Genomic DNA, 19589 nt, shown 5'->3' with positions numbered 1-19589 from the left:
AGTATGATTGTTCTTAAAGATCAGGATATTGATGTTATACTAGGCATAAACTGGATGGCACAACGAGGGGTTGTGCTAAACACCCTGCATCGAACCATCAAGATGACATTGCCCCATGAAAATTCTTTCCTTTTAATCCAATTAGCCACTCCAAAGCGGGCAATTGAAGAAGTTCATGCCACTACTGTAACAGAAGTTGAAAATATCCCGGTAGTTCGGGATTTTCCGGATGTGTTTCCCGAGGACCTACCAGGTCTGCCACCCGACCGGGATGTTCAGTTCAGCATAGAGTTGAAACCAGGAACAGCCCCAATCTCTCGAAGAGCCTATCGAATGGGACCAAAAGAACTAGCTGAATTGAAAACTCAATTACAAGAGTTGTTGCAAAAAGGTTTTATTCAACCCAGTTCATCTCCATGGGTTGCCCAGCCTTATTTGTGAAAAAGAAAGATCAAACATTAATGCTATGTGTCAATTATCGTCCTTTAAATGAAGTGATGATTAAAAACAAGTACCCACTGCCCCGCATTGACCTGCTATTTGATCAGTTAGCCGGGGCTAAAGTATTCTCAAAGATTGATTTGAGATTGGGGTACCACCAAATCAAAATCAAACCGGAAGATGTCCCCAAGACGGCTTTTACAACCTGTTATGGGCGGTATGAATATCTGGTGATGTCCTTTGGTTTAACCAATACACCAGCCCATTTCATGTATTTGATGAACTCCGTCTTCATGCCAGAGCTGGATAAATTTGTAGTCGTCTTCATTGATGATAATTTGATCTACTCCAAAACAAAGAAAGAACATGGTGAACATCTAAGGATTGTGCTGACCCGTCTCAGGGATCATCAACTATATGCTAAGTTCAGCAAATGTGAGTTCTGGCTAGACAAAGTCCATTTCCTGGGTCATGTATTATCAACAGAGGGAGTCACTGTAGACCCAGGTAAAGTAGAAGATATTTTGAATTGGAAGCCCCCGACTACCGTGCATGAGGTCCGTAGTTTTCTGGGTATGGCGGAATATTACTGCCGCTTCATTCCGGACTTTTCAAGAGTCACTAAGCTAATCACGACCTTGCTCAAGAATCAAACAAAATTTGTTTGGTCGTCTGAATGTGAGCAAGCCTTCCAGACTCTGAAAAGGTTATTAACAACTGCACCTGTGTTAGCCCAGCCGGATATTGAGAAGCCCTTTGATGTGTATTGTGACACATCAGGAATAGGGATAGGCTGTGTGCTAATGCAAGAGGGTCGAGTAATTGCATATGCCTCCAGGCAGCTTAAGCCACATGAAGAAAATTACCCGACCCATGATCTTGAACTAGCCGCCATAGTGCATGCTTTGATGATCTGGCGCCACTATCTGTTGGGGAACACTTGTCACCTATACATAGATCATAAGAGCTTGAAGTATATTTTCACTCAAGCTGAACTTAATATGCGCCAGCGAAGGTGGCTAGAATTGATCAAAGATTACGATCTTGAGGTGCATTATCACCCTAGCAAGGCGAATGTAGTAGCTGATGCCCTCAGTCGTAAGGCTCACTGTAATTGCTTAACAGTGACGCCTAAAGATATAACTTTGTGCCAAGAGCTGGAGAACTTGGGAATAGAAATGACTTCCCAAGGAAGTCTTGCCAATCTAAAGATTGATTTCAATCTTGAAGCTCAAATCATAGCGGCACAAAAAGAAGACAAAAGCATGAAATATCTTAAAGAGAAAATTTCTAATCGAGCACCCACAGACTTTAAGGTGGATGATGCAGGGGTAATCTGGTTCAAAAACCGGATAGTAGTTCCAAAGGTACCTGAACTACGTCAGCAAATCCTGGATGAAGCCCATACCACCAGATATTCTATTCATCCAGAGAGCAATAAAATGTATCAGGACCTGAAGCAGAGGTTTTGGTGGACGAAAATAAAGATAGAAATAGCCCGCTATGTGGCCCAATGCTACACTTACCGAAAGATCAAAGCTATTCATCTCAAATCTGCTGGAGAGTTGCAACCCTTGCCTATTCCAGCGTGGAAATGGGATGATATTAGCATGGATTTCATAGTGGGATTGCCCAAGACGGCAAAAGGCTTTGATTCTATTTGTCATTGTGGATCGTCTTACCAAAACGGCACACTTCTTACCTGTAAAGATATTATATCCTGCTTCCACCTATGCCAAAATCTATTTTGATCGTATACTGAGTCTGCATGGGGTGCCAAAGATCATAGTGTCAGATAGAGGCACACAATTTGTCTCCCAGTTTTGGAATTGTTTACATAAATCTTTGGGCACCAAGGTTTTATACAGTACAACCTACCACCCTCAAACAGGTGGACAGACTGAAAGGGTGAATCAAACACTAAAGATCTATTGAGATCATGTGCCCTAAATTTTCCAGACAAGTGGGATGACTGCTTGCCTCTAGCAAAATTTTCCTACAACAATAGCTACCAAGAAAGTATTAAGATGGCTCCATTCGAGGCACTATATGGCCGTCGATGTCAGACTCCACTACACTGGTCTGAACCCGGTGAAAGATGGTTTTTTGAGGTTGACTTAGTGAAGAAAACTGAGAACAAAGTTAGACAAATTCAAAATAACTTGAAGGTTGCTCAATCCCGACAGAAGAGCTATGCTGATAGAAGACGTCGACCCTTAAGATTTGCCAAGGGTGACCATGTGTATCTGAAAGTATCCCCGATGAAAGGAGTGAATCGTTTCGGGGTTAAAGGCAAGCTAGCACCTCATTACATTGGTCCATTTCCAATCATTGACCGGTGTGGACAGGTAGCTTACCGCCTTAAATTGCCCGAACGATATCCGGGGTACACAATGTATTTCATGTATCTCAACTAAAAAAGTGTCTTCGAGTACCAGACCAGGTTCAAGATATTGAAGATGTGGAACTTGAACCGAATCTGACTTATGCAGAATATCCTATCCGAGTATTGGACCAAAAGGATAGAGTTACCCGAAGAACAACTACCAAATGGTACAAGGTGCAATGGAGCCAGCACTCTAAAGAGGAAGCCACATGGGAATCTAAGGATTATCTAATGGAGAATTTTCCCAAGTTTCTTGCTTCTCTTCCAGATAACATCCAATAAAAAGAAGTGTACTCTAAAGGGGAAAAAGGGTAGCCAAAACCATATACTTAATGTACATATATGTTGATAATGAAATATTCTTCCCCAACTGCTTGTTTTGTGGTAAAGCTAATGGTAAATTAGCTTGACACATTTCCTTTTCCATTACTCACCCTAAGGCTTTAAATCTCGAGGACGAGATTTCTTTAAGGGGGAAGGGCTGTAACATCACTGATGTTACGGTTACTAAAACTGGACCATGTCATCATAAGCATTGCATAGCATATTTGTTGAGCACATCCTGATGCATCAACTTAAAATAAGTTTAATTTTGTTGATTGTGCTTAGGGAATTAAAATGTGCTTATGTTGTGAAGTGATGCTTGTGTTGGTTGTATAATCCTTAGTAGTGGAGGGTTATAAGGAAATATGGGAGAAAACTCTAATTTTAAAACCCTAGCTTTTACCCCCTTTTGTGTAACTTAAAAACCCTAATTTTGGGATTTCTGTTCTGACCAAATTCAAATAGGAATTTCTCCAAATTTGGGATTTGAATTTCAAACTGTTTTGCCCAGATTCATACTCTTCCACTCAAAATTGGCTCTGGGTCCTTAAATGAGTTTTGTAGAGTATAAACTTTCGAACAAACTTTATTTTGACCAAAATTTGAGTTCTATTCAATATTTTGGAGTTTTTTCGCAAGAAGACAGAAAGGGGGGATAGGTTCGTCTACAGTGATCCGATGAGGATCACAGGCGCCTCGGCCGCACGCCCGCAGAGCGGGCAGAGCCACGCGCGCCCCGCCGCCACGCAGCTGCTTGTTGGCCGTGTCACCGCGTGACGTGGACGCCCGAGACTCCTTCACCTTGTCCTTTTGAGCACCCAGCGTTCCTGGCGTCGCGTTTTTGTAACTCTAGTGAAAGAAAACGCCGACGAGCTTCCTTGCGAAATTCACCACACTCGCCTCCTCTTCGACCGAATTGAACTCTCCCTCATCTCCGCCACCCCCTTGCGAGGCATGCCCAGGAGTACTTGCTGCCCCTCCCAATCGCTCGGACTCCCTCTTCTTCTCCAACTCTGGTCGCACCGTCCGCCGAGAGCCCTCCTTCATGGTCGGGCCATTCAAGGAGGTATCAAACCGTGGTAAAGAATGTTAGAGCTCCACCGTGCTATCCCGCAGCTCATGCGCTCGCTTCTCTGTCTTACGCAGACACAGGTGCACCGGAACGACGTAGCCGAGCCCGGAGCGCCCGCTCAGAGGAACAGCCACCGTTGCCAGTGCCGTGGGCTGCCTCTCCGATCTCTGTGACGTGAGCACCGTATTCCCCAACCTCCCTTGAAGCTCGCTCGCCCCTCTCTTTGTGCTCTACCGGCTCCACGGAGCCAGCGCACCTGCACGGCCACCATGCCAGCCGCGGGAGCGGTGCCGAGCCGCTATAAGACCTTCGTAGCCAGTCTACGCACGCTAGGTGGTTTACAGGGCTGGGGTGGGCGCGGGGAAGGAGTTGGATGTCGCCGGGAAGCCTCGTCGACGGCCAGCCGGCCGGCCTAAGCCGCGGCGAGGGGAGGAAGAAGCAGCTGACGGGCAGGACCCACCGTTAGTGTCCCGAGGAGGGAGGAGGGGTGAGGCAGGCGCTTCCCTTAGATGGGCCGGCCTGTGGGCTCAGTTAGCAGGCCGGCCTCGGCGCAGTGGTGTTTTCTTTTTTCCTTTATGTTTGAAATGAATTTATGTTTCAATTTGTGTACAAAAATGTGTGCAGATCCAAAAATAGTGAGAATTTTTATATAGATTCTATGCAGCGAGTAGAACGTAAGAAAAATATTAGGTTTCATTTTCTGATAGTTTGAACATGTATAAAAATTATGTCCTTTATTCAGTAAATAGAATTTCCATGATTTTTATGGATTTATTTATATGTCTAAAAATCACCAAAATTGTGAGGTGTCTCTGAGTAATATTTTCTGGCTTCACAAAAAGTTTGGTGGTATTTGGATAATATTTGAATAAAATATTAATATACCCTTAATTAGCAATTAAGTAATAATTCTAAAATAATTAGATAATAATTAGCTTAATTTCCAAATTAGGATTTGAGTGATTTTGGGATTGTGTGATGACCTGAGGTCATTAACCTTAATGACCTTTGACATTTAATTATTGTTTGATATTAATGCTTAATTACTGTCATTAATGCTTAATTAAGGATTAACTAAGGTAACTAAGATTAATAATTAGTTAATTAAGAATAATTATCAATTAAGAAAGGTCTTAGCTTACTGTTGCAACCTCTGCTTAATTAAGGATTAACTAAGGTAACTAAGATTAATAATTAGTTAATTAAGAATAATTATCAATTAAGAAAGGTCTTAGCTTACTGTTGCAACCTCTTGGGTAAAAACACTAAAGTGGTAAACAACTTTTAATTATTGTTTTAACATGCTTTTGCACATAGAAGAAAAGTTGTACTCAACTAAATCCTTCTTATATGTTGTCATAAGCATATCATAGCATACATCATTTTACGTATAGTGCACGTGACTGAAGGAGCGACCGTTGAACCGAACCCCGAGGTTGGTGTTCCGTTCGAAGAAGTTGAAACCGAGACTTGAGAAGTCTCCGAGGAACCCACTCAGCTCTACAACCAAGGCAAGCCCCGGATGCATTAACCCTTCCTTGAATGTTTTAAATCTTTTATCACTTATGAGTTAAAAATGTTGCATTACGTAGTCAAGAATTAGGTTTAACCTATCTGTTGCATTTACTACCTTGATATTAGTTATTCTGTCCTTGACACCTGTTTTATTTTAAAACTGCTTAGTGATGCTTAGCCTTGCTTATTAGATAGGTTTTCAACTAAGAAAGTTTGAAGAGTTGTTGTGGAATACTTCTATGGTCAATGATGTTTCAACTTGAGACCGGTCGGTAGACTTGCTTTAAGAATGGAGTCTTAAAGTAGTGTCTCCACCTGTGTCGATTAAGGACCGGTCCGTTGATGGCCTGCTGGTTTGAGAATTTATAGTACTAGCCACTTGCCCTCGGTAAGCCCGGTCTTGTGATTCCTCGATGAGAGCGGCTACTCGCGCACTAAGCGTGGAGCGATGGCGAGAGTAGCGTGTACCCTCCTAGCAAATGGGCTGGACGGTGGAGTACTGTGCTCTCAGGTGCCGCGAATCCAGTCAGATCTTGGGAAAGCTAGATTTGGGTTGACATATGCAAAATTCAGTTCTACATATGTCGGGTGGTTAGGAACTCCAGCTGGATTGCTAAGCGATTCGAATCATCGTTGCTCCCCGATTGGGAGACTCAATTCCTTCGACCCTCATCATAGTTAAATATGCAACTAAGTTATGAAATGGGAAAAAGAAAATGTCTCATGGAGTTCGGATCCCAATTCCCGGACTCAGAGTGAGATTCGGAGTGACATGAAGCTATGGGCGTCGGATGAATAACACTTTTGTTAAGGACTAGGGATTCACAGACTTGTCTGTGAAAAGCAACTAGATAGACTGTCCTCGAACTCCTCGGCCTCTTGACGCGACTAATTCGAGGCTAAAACTTGAAGTAAGGATTCACTATTAGTAAGCTTTTATGCAAAACATCTTGGCTCCTTGCTCAACCACTCCTTGTCTACTCTAAGCCTGCATTCCTAAGTTCTCCTCCTTTTCTGCCGAGTAAGTCTTGCCGGGTAAGTCTTGTTGAGTACTCCAGTACTCAGGGTTTTATAACCCCTGTTGCAGGTGAGGCATAGGAGCCAACTTGCTTCGGACCCTATTGCGTGACCGTCGTCGAGGTTGACGACGATGAGGAATGAGAGAGACCCATGGGCTAGGTCTGTAAGTTGTAATCTTTGTAATATGGTTAGGGTTGCTCCGTTAAATATGGCTTGTAATAACACTTTATCTAAGCCCTACCATGATGAACTACTTTTGTAAATTAAGTTATGTAATGCTTCCGCTGTTTTACTCTGAGCTGTTTTACTCCAAAATGCCACTTTAGTTATGTCCTGCATGTGATACTGCAATGTCTTTGCAATGGATGATCCTGGTGTTAATGTGGTCACTTGCTATCCTGTAAGGGCGAGAAGAAGAAATTTTTGTCAACTGACCATGGCTAGTGGTCAGGACGAGTCCTGTTATTACGCCGCAGTGGAATGGGCGTCCTAGGATGCTCATCAGGCTTCTAGAGTAGATGGATCCCTGGCATCACCGTCAGAGGTCTTTAGGACAATGACAGGTGTCGGTGGGCCCAACTACTTAGAAAGAATATGAGTATATATATGTACTGTTGTTGTAGGTATGTGTACGTCCTCATTATTTTAGGAGTATGAGTATATACGTACTACTATATATGGTAGAGAGTATGTGTACGTACGTATTTTATTTGAGAAAACGTGTATGGATATACTAATGCTCTTTTTCTAAATGGGATGTACATACATATACTCATTTGTCAAAAAAGAAAGTGAAAACACTTACGAATTCTCCTTTTCTGAATGGGATATACATATACTTTCTTAAGCCTAGAGTATCACCGGATTTCTTAGTCCTTTGAGTCAATATACTAATTACTAGTACTAGTACGTTTATAGAAACATTTGTACATGTATACACACATACTTTGCTAATAAATTTCGTATTGATATATGGACATATACATACATAAGTTATGACCCATTAAAATATGTATGTTTTCATTCTCTCCTTGTAATACACCTTATTAAAAAATAAGTATCTAGTCATACCTCTTTATCAAATAATACGTACATACACATACACTCTACAATATATAGCAATACGTGTATACTCATACTCTAACTAAAATAATGCGTACGTACATATACTCCCTACAACAATAGTACGTATGTACTCATACTTTAGCTACCTAACAAGTATGCATCAATACTAGCTGTTTTCACAAGGATGCATATATGGCAGTAGAAAAAATATACATGTTTTCAAAGAAGCAAATTAAGGCCTTATTTACTTATAAAAAATGCAAAATGTGAATAGTAACACTTTCGTTTGTATTTGATAAATATTATCCAATCATAGGCTAATTAGGTTCAAAAAATTTGTCTCGCAAATTATATGCAAACTGTATAATTAGTTATCTTTTTTACCTATATTTAATGTTTTATACATGTGCCGCAAGATTCGAAGTGACGAGAAATCTGAAATATTTAGTAAAATATTTGGGAAAGTAAAGGAGGCCTGACAATCGGCGCCGGCCACAAATCATGGAGATATATAACGGCGGCTTTGACGTCAACTCAGCACGTGCACATGCAGATGTGGTGCAAAGGCTATCGGTTGAGCAGATAACCGGTTTGTTTGTGCATAAAATCCAAATAGATTGTGGAGGTCGGAGTCACCGGCCTGTTAGCTAGGCCACTGGCCCGTTAGCTTCATCGGCGCGGGGCTGCCTCTACACTTGCGTGCCTGTAGTACGGCGGGAGTACTCACGGGAGTAAAAAAAAAAAACTATATATATATATATATATATATACTGAGGAAAATTTTTTAGAGACTGAGAGTCAGAGAGGCTCACACATACGTCTACCATAGTAGCGGATCGTGTCGTCGATGAAGCTCTCGCAGTCCTGAGGCTTGGAGACGTCAGCGGGCAGGACGAGGACGCCCGGCGAGCCGAGCCCCAGCGCGACGTCGCCGACCTCGCGGAGGCTCGCCTCCCTCCTCGCCACCAGCGCCAGGTAGGCTCCCCGCTTGGCGTACTCATACGCCAGGTGCTATGATCATATATGTACGCAGCGCAGACACACAGCGATCGATCACTCAAAATGGAATGATTTTCTTGCATTGGAGGCCGGCACCGGTATGCGTACGTGCGTACCTCGCCGATGCCGGAGGCGGCGCCGGTGATGAGGACGACCTTGCCGGCGACGTTCTCGGGGAAGACGGCGCCGAGGAGGTACGTGGTCACCTTGTACACGTAGTACGCCGGGAGGATGAGCGGCAGCAGCGCCGTCAGCGCCACCTGCAGCGCTGCTCCGGCCAACCTGCTGCTGCCCATCACCATCATCTTTGTCGTCGTCGTTACCGGCAACACGTCGAGAGTGACGAAGAGACAGGAATAATAATGCAAGCGCGCGACACGGCGACAGCGCGTGGGTCTGCTAGTCTTATGCCGCGTGCGCGGGGGCTGCTACGGCTGAACTAGACACGTGGAAAGGAAGATGACACCTGGGAGCCGGGCACGCGCGCCATGCGGCCATGCCACCGCTTGCGCCGCGCAGGGAAGAAGAAGCCGAGAGAGACCGAGTAAAACCTGCTTGCATTGCACTGTGTCCGTACAGAGCACATGTATATCAGTACATGCTTAGGCCTTGTTCAGTTCGCAAAAAGTATAGATTTTGGCTACTGTAGCACTTTCGTTTTTATTTGACAAACATTGTCCAATCACGGAGTAACTAGGCTCAAAAAATTCATCTCACAAATTACAGGTAAACTGTGTAATTAGTTTTTATTTTCGTATATATTTAATACTCCATACATGCGACCAAAGATTCGATGTGACAGGAATCTTGAAAATTTTTGCGAACTAAATAAGACCTTAGGATAGTTTTTTCTTTCTTTCTTCAGAACGTAGATTTTTTTAAAAAAAATAACTTAATTTTACAGAAAAAACGGTTGGAGTTCATAACTTTACAGAGAAAACACACGAACCCATTTCAACTTCGGAAGGGGGCCTTAAAACTTTGAGTTCTTGCCGATCTAGGGCTCTAGCGGGCGCCAAAGAATTAAGGCCTTGCTCAGTTTCTAAAATTTTCTATTTTTGGATGGTGTAGCACTTTCATCTATCTTACTGTAAATGGAATGAACTAAGCTTAAAAAATTCATCTGGTTGTGCAATTAGTTTTTATTTTTATCTATATTTCATGCTCTATTAAAATTCGATATGATAGAAAATCTTGAAATTTTTTTTACAGAGCCTAAGAAGTTTAGCTTCCCCACCGAAATGTGTCGCCGCCGCCTAGAGCCGGGCTTTTGTAACCAAACTCCGTTTTCTTCTGAATACAGTGATGCGCAAACTCCGTTTTCTTCTGAATACAGTGATGCCAACTCTATACAGTGATGCACTGATGCACAACTCTCTCGTATTCAAGAAAAATAATTTTGAGTTCTTACACTAGGTTTCCATCGGCTGTGATATTTTTTCTATGAAATTAGAGATGGGTTTTTAAAATCGATTTGGTGATGTTTTCTTCGTCATTTTAAGTAGATATATTATAGACAATGTTGTGTCTCTTTTAACAGTTCCATAGCATTTAGATGATGCTCCATCGGATTTCAAATATTGGATCTGATAGATTGTTATTATCAGGAAGCAGACGGTCATCACCATTTGTTAGACTGCTGACAATATTTTACAGCGACCTATCTATGCAATTACTCTGCTCACAGAAAGAAGAATTGGCACAACGTGTACACAAAGTTTTAAGGCACAAATAATTCACACAACGAACGAACGTGACAGATGATGGACCATTAACATGTTCTATTTAGGTCCACATTATTTGGATGTAGATTGTACTGCCGAACAAACAAGCCTCTGTCAGCGTTTGGCTACTCCCGTTTGATATCCGAGTTGTGCAGCGACGCCGGCTGGAGCACACCTTTGGCGCCGGTGAACTCCAGCAACCTCTTGGCCTTTGCCTGGTTACTGTGGCCACCGGCGGTCCGGCCGTAGAACAGTCTCTGGCTCAAGTCTGTCACCTCGGGCGTGAGCGTCCGCCACAGGAACAGCGCCCGGTACCACAATGGCACAGTGAGGTGGCGCCGGCCACGGCAGATGGCATCCACGATGGCCTCAGCGCACCGGGCGGCGTGCAACACCGGGAACAAGCCCACCTGAGCCTGCACAAATCATTCACTCAGCAGGAGCCTTTACAGCAGCTCAGATTTCAATTCTACTAAGCATATCATCATCATCATCAGCTATGATCTATGGAGAGTACTCACGTCCCTCGTGTCTTGATCGACCTCCACTGTCCCTTCCTTCGACAGGTGCTTCCCTTTCGTCATCTCCGACTCAATCCACCCAGGAGTAGCGATCGTGATGCCGACCTCGTCATGGAGTTCGATCCGCAGGGTCTCAAAGAAGTTGAGGACGGCAGCCTTGCTAGCCTGCAGTAACATACATTCAGTCAATTTCATTTGAGCACCGAGCACAACCAGGGCCATTTCGGATTGCTGTCTGCCGAGAAATGTACATTGTAGAAGCTCATTCTTGGCATTGCCAGCATTGCCGCAGCCGAAGAGTTGGCGAAGATCTTCCCACCACTCTTCTTCAGATGGGGAAGAGCACAGTGGGTTGGATAAACTGCGCCCCAGAAGTTCACGGCCTGCGCTATGACTAGTTCAGACATCTAGAACCTTCATCGAGAGAGATAAGAGAATAGAGCAGCACATCTGCTGCTAAACCGTACCAGGACTTGTTTCAAATCAGCAACATCTGGTACTTCCTCAAACCAGCAGACATATGCCACACCAGCATTGTTCACAAGATGATCCACTACAAGAGAACAGACCCAAGTTAATGATCATTCCAAGATTTTCTTTTAGTTGTTCTATTACTAGTAGTATAGAGAAGATCGCTAATGGTCATAGCTTACATCGGCCGAAATGTTCGACTGTGGCCTGCACAAACCTCTGGCAATCCTCCAGATTTGCAACGTCCCCGGCAACAACCAGAACGTCTGGTGAGCCAACATCCTTCGCTCTCGTTGCGACATCATGCAGGCTGCCCACCCTTCTCGCCACTAGCGCCAGTCTTGCTCCTTTCTTTGCGTACTGGTAAGCTATTTGCTGGATAAAAATACGAGCTCATGGCAAATCAGAGTCAAAAAATTTTATCCAAGCTCATTTTGTTTATATCTGATTTAATCTGCAACTGAATGCAAATATGTAAACACAATAATAATATGTTAGTGTTTGTTTTAGCCATGAATTACACCTCACAATTAGCACAAGTCAAATTCTCCTTTAGGTAAGTCTTCGGTATTGTTATTATTATTTATTATTAAGAAAAAAACATGAAAAAAATATATGAGAGAATCCATGGTTTAAGCGGTTTCACCAAAAATAGGCATACAGAAGGGAGCGGACTGGTTGCCATACCTCGCCGATGCCGGAGGAGGCGCCGGTGATGAGCACGACCTTCCCTGCAACATCCTCTGGCACGGCAGCAGCGAACGCCGACGTGGTGAGCTTGTAGATGTAGTACGGCGGGAGGAAGATGGCCAGGAGCACAAGGGACCTTCGCGCCGCCCAGTCCATGAAGGTGTTGACGAGGTCGGTCGCCGGCGTCTCGCTGCGCAGGATGGTGTACCCTGCCTTCAGCATGCTCAGCATCTCCATGGCTGCCCACCTTCTGCCGCTGCTCGTCTCTGCACCCTTCTGCCTTGTGCTGCAGGCCTGTGTCATGTGAGAGAGAGACGCGGGAAGGAGAAGCATGACTGTGTAGGCCTGCATGGTAGGTGTCCTCACAACGTGACACGTCACAGGCTGTAGGGCACGTGGAGTGGTGTCCTGGAGATGCAGAGCTACCTGTGAGCTTCTGAACAAGGCAGGTGGCCTCTGCTGGTCCATTCGGCATGCCTTGTAGTTAAAAAAAAAATTGAAGCAATGTTCCAGTGATCATTACAGGCAATTTCCGTATTACAACATCACACGTGTATAGAACATCAGCTAAGATAGAACATAACAGGACAGTCGATGATTATCTGTCAAAAATGGAAAATCTACGGCGAGGCTGTTTGTACAATGACACAAGTGAAATTGGTGTATTCAAACGACTGGAGAGGCAATGTATATGTATTTTTAGTACATAGTATACATGCAAAGCCGTGTTTTGTTTCACATAAGTCATCAGAGGTAATGTATCTCGTGTACTACAATTGTGTACAAATTACGAACTACAACCAACACGTTTGTGTATATTTACAAATTCAGATGGTTTTGATCAACGGCTCCATCATCTCACCTGGGAGCAGAGGAAGGCTTGAAGGACATGCAGATGGGTGGAACAACTCCCAGGATGGACAGAACAGCAGAAGGGATGCTCCAGATCCCATCTCCACAGATCAGCCCGGACGCCACAGCCACTGCGTAACCATCAGCCTCCTCCCGGTTCAGCTTCTGCCAGACGTACAAGATCACTGTGCCTATGAACATGTCCACGCCAAAGTAGGCGCCGACATAGAACGGTGCAGCCATAGCAATCGGTATGGGGATGAACCTGGACACATTTGCGGGTGCCACGTCCTTGAGGAGACTGATGGCCAAGGCGAGGAAGAAGGCAGCGTAGCAGATGTCAAGGCAGTGCAATGGCAGAGCGGAGAAGCCCTCGATACCGAGGATGGCCATTTCCCGGAACATGATGGCAAAGGGCGCTTTGTACTCTCCGTCAGGGTCGCCGATGTCGAAGGCTGTCCAGAAAAGCCACAGCGTCAGTGGAGCTATGACACACCCGAGCGCAATGCCGATCAGCTGGGCAATGAACATTGACCGCGGCGAGGAGAGGGTCAGGTACGCGCTCTTGAAGTCCTGCATTAGATCTGCTGTGGAGCAGGCAATGGACATTATGATGCCACAAGCTGCAAGGCCAGCGATGACTCCACCGCCATCACTGCCGACAAGCGAGGCGAATGCGAAGAGGCCAATCTTGCCGTAGGTGGGGGCAAGGTTCAGGTTGGTGAGGCCCATTCCATAGGAGTTGCAGAACGCAATGGCAGGAGCAAGGAAGTAGCACAAGATGACAAGGTACCACTTGAGCTGGGGAAATATGGTGGGCACAGTGGCGGTGGATATTGCTGCCAGGACAATGTAACCAGAAGCAGCAAACCAAGGAGATATACTATCTTTGAGGAATACCTCTGTTTGTAGTTTCTCTTCTGCTAATTGTTCACAACTCCCGTCATCTGCAAATAATACAATGAAACATACATTGGACAAATACTATGGGGAGGTAAGCTTTTCATAAGACGGCATATTAAATGAGCTATATATTGTACAAGTAATGTTCATAAGCCGCAAATCAATCTCACAGCATTGTCAACACATTGCACTACAACTAAGAAGTAACATGTTACCTTCCGCTTCCAGAGCTTGAACAGGCAGATCACGTTTTTTTGATTGCATACTGCAGAATTCCCTAGCAATGACAACAAATATCTTAACCAAGTTGTATAGGCCATCTCCAAGTATGATAGAAATGCCTATGAAGACCTGCATGAATAAACATTTTATGAGGAAATCAAGCATGACAGCATGACCAATCTTTAATATTGCAGGCCAAAAAATCATTATCCAGATCCTTGAAACAAAATTCATTTGAAGAAACCCATGCACATTAATCATGTTGAGTCGTCATACTAACAGCAGAACAGTAGTTTGCAAAGAGAATCCCATAAAAAAGAGAAATCCACTTATTAGTGAATACAAATAGAAGAGCAATATACCTTATAACCATACAGGCCTCTGAAATCACTGTTACCAAGGTTATCTGGGTACCAATGACCAGCTTGTGCACTGATAAATGGCCAAAGAAAGCCCCAGGATATGACTGACCCAAGGAAAACTGAGCAGTTCACGATATGAGGGCAAATAAGACCAAACCCAACATAACTAGGACTGAAGTCGAAATAAAACCTGCCGGAATACAAAACAAAAAAAAAAGCTCAGAAGAAAATGTGGCCCAGTAGTAATTAGCAGTGTAAGTTCATTTGTTTTCATTTCGACCAAGCCAGAGTAAGTTAGATCAAGCAGCACAGGATTGCAGATACTACAATTCTTCAATTGTCATTGTCAGAAATATTTGTAGTCTAACAATGGACTGGGGGGGGGGGGGATATCTGCATTGTGGTGGGTCAGTTAATCTTAAATCTTCCGTAATGAGTATAAAAAAATATTGAGAAAATGTAGCTATGAAACCAGCCTAATTACTAAACCAGTGTTGACTTGGATAAAAACATCTCAAACATCCATCCATAATAAATACACTGGACAACCATCATTCAAAGTAAAAATCGATTAACCAGTAAACTGATGTGGAAAATCACATCAATAAGTATGTGATGAAAATGAGAGGGAAAAATAAGACTATGAGACTTACGTGTTTTTAAAAGCTTCAATCCCAAATGTTGGGAAATTGTCGAAACCACAAGAGTCACCAACACCACTAAAGAACCACTTAAAGAAGCTCCAGACAAAACTAATGCCCATGTATTTTACAAGGCAGTGCACCTTTTTCCTGCAAAATAGAATAATATGAGTATGTGAATTGGATAGACTTTCAAACTAAAACTGCCTACAGTCATAAACAGACATGAGGCAACATTTGTTAAGGACTTAAGGTACAAAATAACAACACCGCCTGCACATTGGAAATTTTGCTGTTGAGACCAAGCGTGGATGTTGCTTAACATTGTGCTGCATGTGCAGACATCATGTGTCTGATCCATTCGTTCATTTTCAAATTTCTAAAAGTTCAGAAATATGTTATTTGAGCCATATGGATCACACCTGTTCCACTCATCGTGAAAGGTGTACATACTTTTTAAAGTTAAAAAGAAAACATTAGTACTGACAATAAGCAATCAGACTTCAACTCCTAAAGTACATGTTCTTACAATTAGTTCGTACAGAAAAGAAGTTCATGTTTTGAACAGGTGGAGAAATACTTGCAATCATGAAACATTGAAGGTAATTAGGTGAGTACCTGTTGCCTTACCCTGCAAGATCACCTTCCGTTTTCCCATGCAAGCTGTTGATCATCAAAGCTGTAGCTGTCCCACCAGGGAATGTAAGCTTGTAATCAATCACCATTACCTGCAATGACAAGTTCGCAGATTGTTTACAAACAGAAACACTCCAACTAAGCAACAGAAGGTAAAAACTGATGGATATCCTAAGCTATCCTTAAATTTTTATAAAGACATGTGCTGAAGTTCAATATTTTGAAAAGGCTGAGGCAGACTCGTGAACCCAACTGATGCATGTTGCAAAATTTTCCCAACCAAAAAAAAGGTACCTTTCGAAGCAAGACAATGCTAAATGGCCCAACGAGAGCAATGAGGAACAAAAAGCTGATCATCCAGCCAAGTGAAGGATCTCTAACATCTTCTGCTCGATTACCGGGATAGTCTGGTCCCACGAGCTCATAAGTCTTCCTGTCCATAGCAAAGATGTAGGAGGCGGAACACCCTACAAAGAAGACAGGTTATCTAATTCGTAGTTAAAAAAAAATGCTAGAGTCAAAACCATAGAATTCGTCTTTAAGAAATTTAAAATGATCGAAGCAAAACTTTGGGCTCAAAAGATATTCGCTTTATTCAGTGAAATGGGGGAATCCTAGTTGGAAGTAGATTAGGAACCCTACGTACCGCTAAACGCGAGGCCGGCGCATGCTATGGCGCACGTCTGGATGACGGTGTTCTCCTGCCGCGTGAAGGGCGTCCCGCGGCCAAACCCTAGCCTCCCGGCGGCAGCACGCCACGCCGCCGCGAGGAAGAAGGCGAGGAGGCCCGAGGCGACGTTCAGAGCCGGTATGACCCCGACGGTGAGGTTGAGGCGGTGGATTACCACGCAGAGCAGCGCGCCCAGCGCCGCCGCCACGGCGATGCCACGGAGGGTGAGCTGCTCCCTCCAAGGCGGCGTGGCCTGGGTTGTGGGGTCTTGTAGGAGGAGCGGGGCTGAGACAGAGTGAGAAGCACGGGGATATGGCGCCGGCGGCGAGGTCTCCGCGGGCGTCATCGCCGGCGAGGAGCAGAACCGTAGTGGTACGGTGCAGAATTGACAAGTCAAAGGTCAAAAGTCAAAAGCACATTCGTCCGTTCGACTGTAATCTTACGAGCCAGGCAGCCGGCCCGTACCGGCGGACGGCCTTTGGGCTTTGGGCCTATTTTCCTCCGAATTTCACGTTATAATCATTGGCCCTGTTTGGATCCCATGGGCTAGAGCTAGTTGGGGCTAGTTTGCACCAAACCGGTCTAAAAGTTGCCAAACACAAGGGCTAGAGCTAGTTTTTTGGAACTAGCCCACCAAAAAACTATCCTCCCAAAGGGGTGATTATTTAGGCTAGTTTGGTGGGACCTATTGGAAAATCATTTTTCTATTTCATCCCACCCGCATCGGATCCTATCTACAGCGCTGCTACCCCTCCGTGTCTTATCTTCTCCGTGCTTCATCCCGACACCGCCTCGGTCCATCTAACCGCGCCGCCTCCCTCCTCCCGTCTCCAAGGCTCTAGTGGCGGCCCAAGGTATGACTTCCTTCTCCATCCCCTTGCAGGGCCGGCGCGGGCGTGCGGCTCTAGGGCGCGTTAGGGGCAGGGCGGTGCAGCTCAAATGCACGGGGGCTTGGGCATGTCAGGGGCATTTGTAAGCTCGTGTGAGACATCTCGTTTGTATGGAGAAATTAAAATTTATTGTGATTTGGATGCTTAATTTGTAAAAACAATTTATTTGTGTCATTTGCGATTATGAATTGGCCACATGAGAGTCTGCCACACCAAATCCGAATAGAGAGATGGTTTAAATGAGTCAAATGATTAAATAACCACATTTATCGTCAAACTAGCCTTTGCATCCAAACACCATTTCAGCTAGAGCTAGTTTAGGGGCTAGTCCAGGGTTAGAAACTAACCCTAGCTCTAGCCGAGCTAGAGGGATCCAAACAGGGCCATTGGCATAAAAAGAGATTTACCCGTAGGTTTCACTCCTCTGACAAAAATATTCTTTTATCTAGTAAACATGATATTACTGGTCTGAAAAGTCACGACTGAAAATAATATTTGCTGATTTATTATGAGAGGAAAAACATTGTTAGCTAGCAGAAAAAAGTACGGCTTAGGCCTTATTTAGTTCCCAAAATTTTTCAAGATTTTCCGCCACATCAAATCTTGTGGCACATGCATAGAATATTAAATATAGATAAAAAAGATAACTAATTGCACAGTTTACCTATAATTTACGAGATAAATCTTTATATCCTAGTTAGTCCATAATTAGATAATATTTGTCAAATAAAAACGAAAGTGCTGCAGTAGCAAAACTCAAAAAATTTCGCGAACTAAACAAGGCCTTATAAGACAAGCGAACGGACAACTTATCTTACATTATAATATAATAGGATATAGTACAAATTATTCTAATCATTATCATGCCCACGATGATGGTCCTATTTTAGTCGGGTGCCTTTGACTTCGACATTTTAGGAGAGCCCAAAACACACCGACTTTGGTGACTCTATCTATTCAACGCAAGAACGCATAGTGATCCAAGAGCCGGAGACGAGCAGATACGCTGCCAAAAACATGCGAAATGTGCAACATTAAGAGTATTATTAGTATTATTCCTATGTCCCATATGTTTATATCAGTACCCTATATTCAGTTCAATTACGTAGAGTAATAGGAAACCTTGCAGCATGCTCCCAAGCCACTAAGCACTGTAACTTAGCCGTCGCTAAAAAAATAGTACCGCTAGTAGTAGCATCTAATGAAACTGTATATTATGAAATGAAAAGAAAACAAATGCAAGCACCGTACCGACGCGTGAAGCCACAGGCGATGCCAGCTAGCTCAGCGCGCGCGTGTTGACGCCTCCACGTAGCGGCGTCGCCGGACTCACGTCGCTCGCATGAAGAGCGCCAGTTATTCCGTTGGATCAGACATGAGAGCTCACCACCTCATCGCCTTAGGATTCTTTTTAAAGAATGCATTATATTGAGTCTGTTCGTTTGAGCTTATTTACCGAATCTATTAGTTATTTAACAATATTTTTCTCTCGTAATAAATTAGCGAACAGTATTTTCAGCCGTGATTTTTTAGATAAACGGACAGACATAAGTAGGATTTGTAAGTGTTGAGAGAAAATAAACATTTCTATATTTATAAATACTTGGGACTCAAAAGTTGATTTTATATTAGTCAAATAAATATTATTACCGGTGGTTTTAAAAAATTGAGGCACACAATTCACTACTCTGTTCATTCTAAATTATAACATGTTTGGCTTTGTCGCGGGTTTCATTCTGTGTCCAAACATATGCCCATTAGGTCATGGATATTTAACGGGTTGCCCCTGCCCATCATAGCACGCCACAAAATGATCATCCAGTCAAATAAGCAAGTCTACTTTATAGCGCGCCAAAATACTTAAATTGAATCAATTGGCAAGGTGGGATTCATGTTATGTGTTATTGCACCTCCGTACTAGATGTTTGCGAGTTGTGGCATAAACACTCACCTCTAGCATGCACTCGGCCACGACCTGCTAATGCTCGGTGCCAACATCTGTCATATCCTTGAGTCTAGATAAATTGAGTGTATGCACTAAGGCACACTAGCAAGCTGCAGCTTTCACATAAAGATAAGGAGCTTCCGCTAAAAAAAGTATGGAGCATGCATGTTCTCTATTTCGTTTATTTTTCTTGCATTTCGTACTTTATGTACTAATTATATTGTATGATTATATGGTGAA

At 43.7% G+C, this 19589-nt stretch overlaps 1 protein-coding gene across 4 annotated transcripts in view; it reads right to left on the bottom strand.

Annotated features, from left to right (window-relative positions):
- The window catches only part of LOC8070973 (probable metal-nicotianamine transporter YSL5), a 25145-nt gene extending 8199 nt beyond the window's left edge, over window positions 1-16946 (bottom strand). The window contains exons 1-14 of one of the 4 annotated variants that reach the window (XR_002454291.1): window positions 16491-16945; window positions 16139-16311; window positions 15839-15936; window positions 15221-15358; window positions 14568-14757; window positions 14199-14334; window positions 13091-14027; window positions 12655-12705; window positions 12226-12522; window positions 11721-11913; window positions 11535-11620; window positions 11319-11450; window positions 11068-11232; window positions 10417-10962 (exon numbers count right to left, since the gene is read on the bottom strand). Coding sequence is in view for 3 of the 4 variants with exons in the window: in XM_021463444.1 (XP_021319119.1) it covers window positions 10672-10962; window positions 11068-11232; window positions 11319-11450; window positions 11535-11620; window positions 11721-11913; window positions 12226-12514; window positions 12655-12705; window positions 13091-14027; window positions 14199-14334; window positions 14568-14757; window positions 15221-15358; window positions 15839-15936; window positions 16139-16311; window positions 16491-16860 (3249 nt within the window). In the remaining variant the exon portion in view is untranslated. The other 3 variants (XM_021463444.1, XM_021463446.1, XM_002446265.2) reach the window with 3 other exon arrangements.

This window comes from Sorghum bicolor, chromosome 6 (assembly GCF_000003195.3).
Source record: "Sorghum bicolor cultivar BTx623 chromosome 6, Sorghum_bicolor_NCBIv3, whole genome shotgun sequence".
Taxonomy (NCBI): Eukaryota; Viridiplantae; Streptophyta; class Magnoliopsida; order Poales; family Poaceae; genus Sorghum; species Sorghum bicolor.
This window is presented reverse-complemented; position numbering and strand designations above follow the sequence as displayed.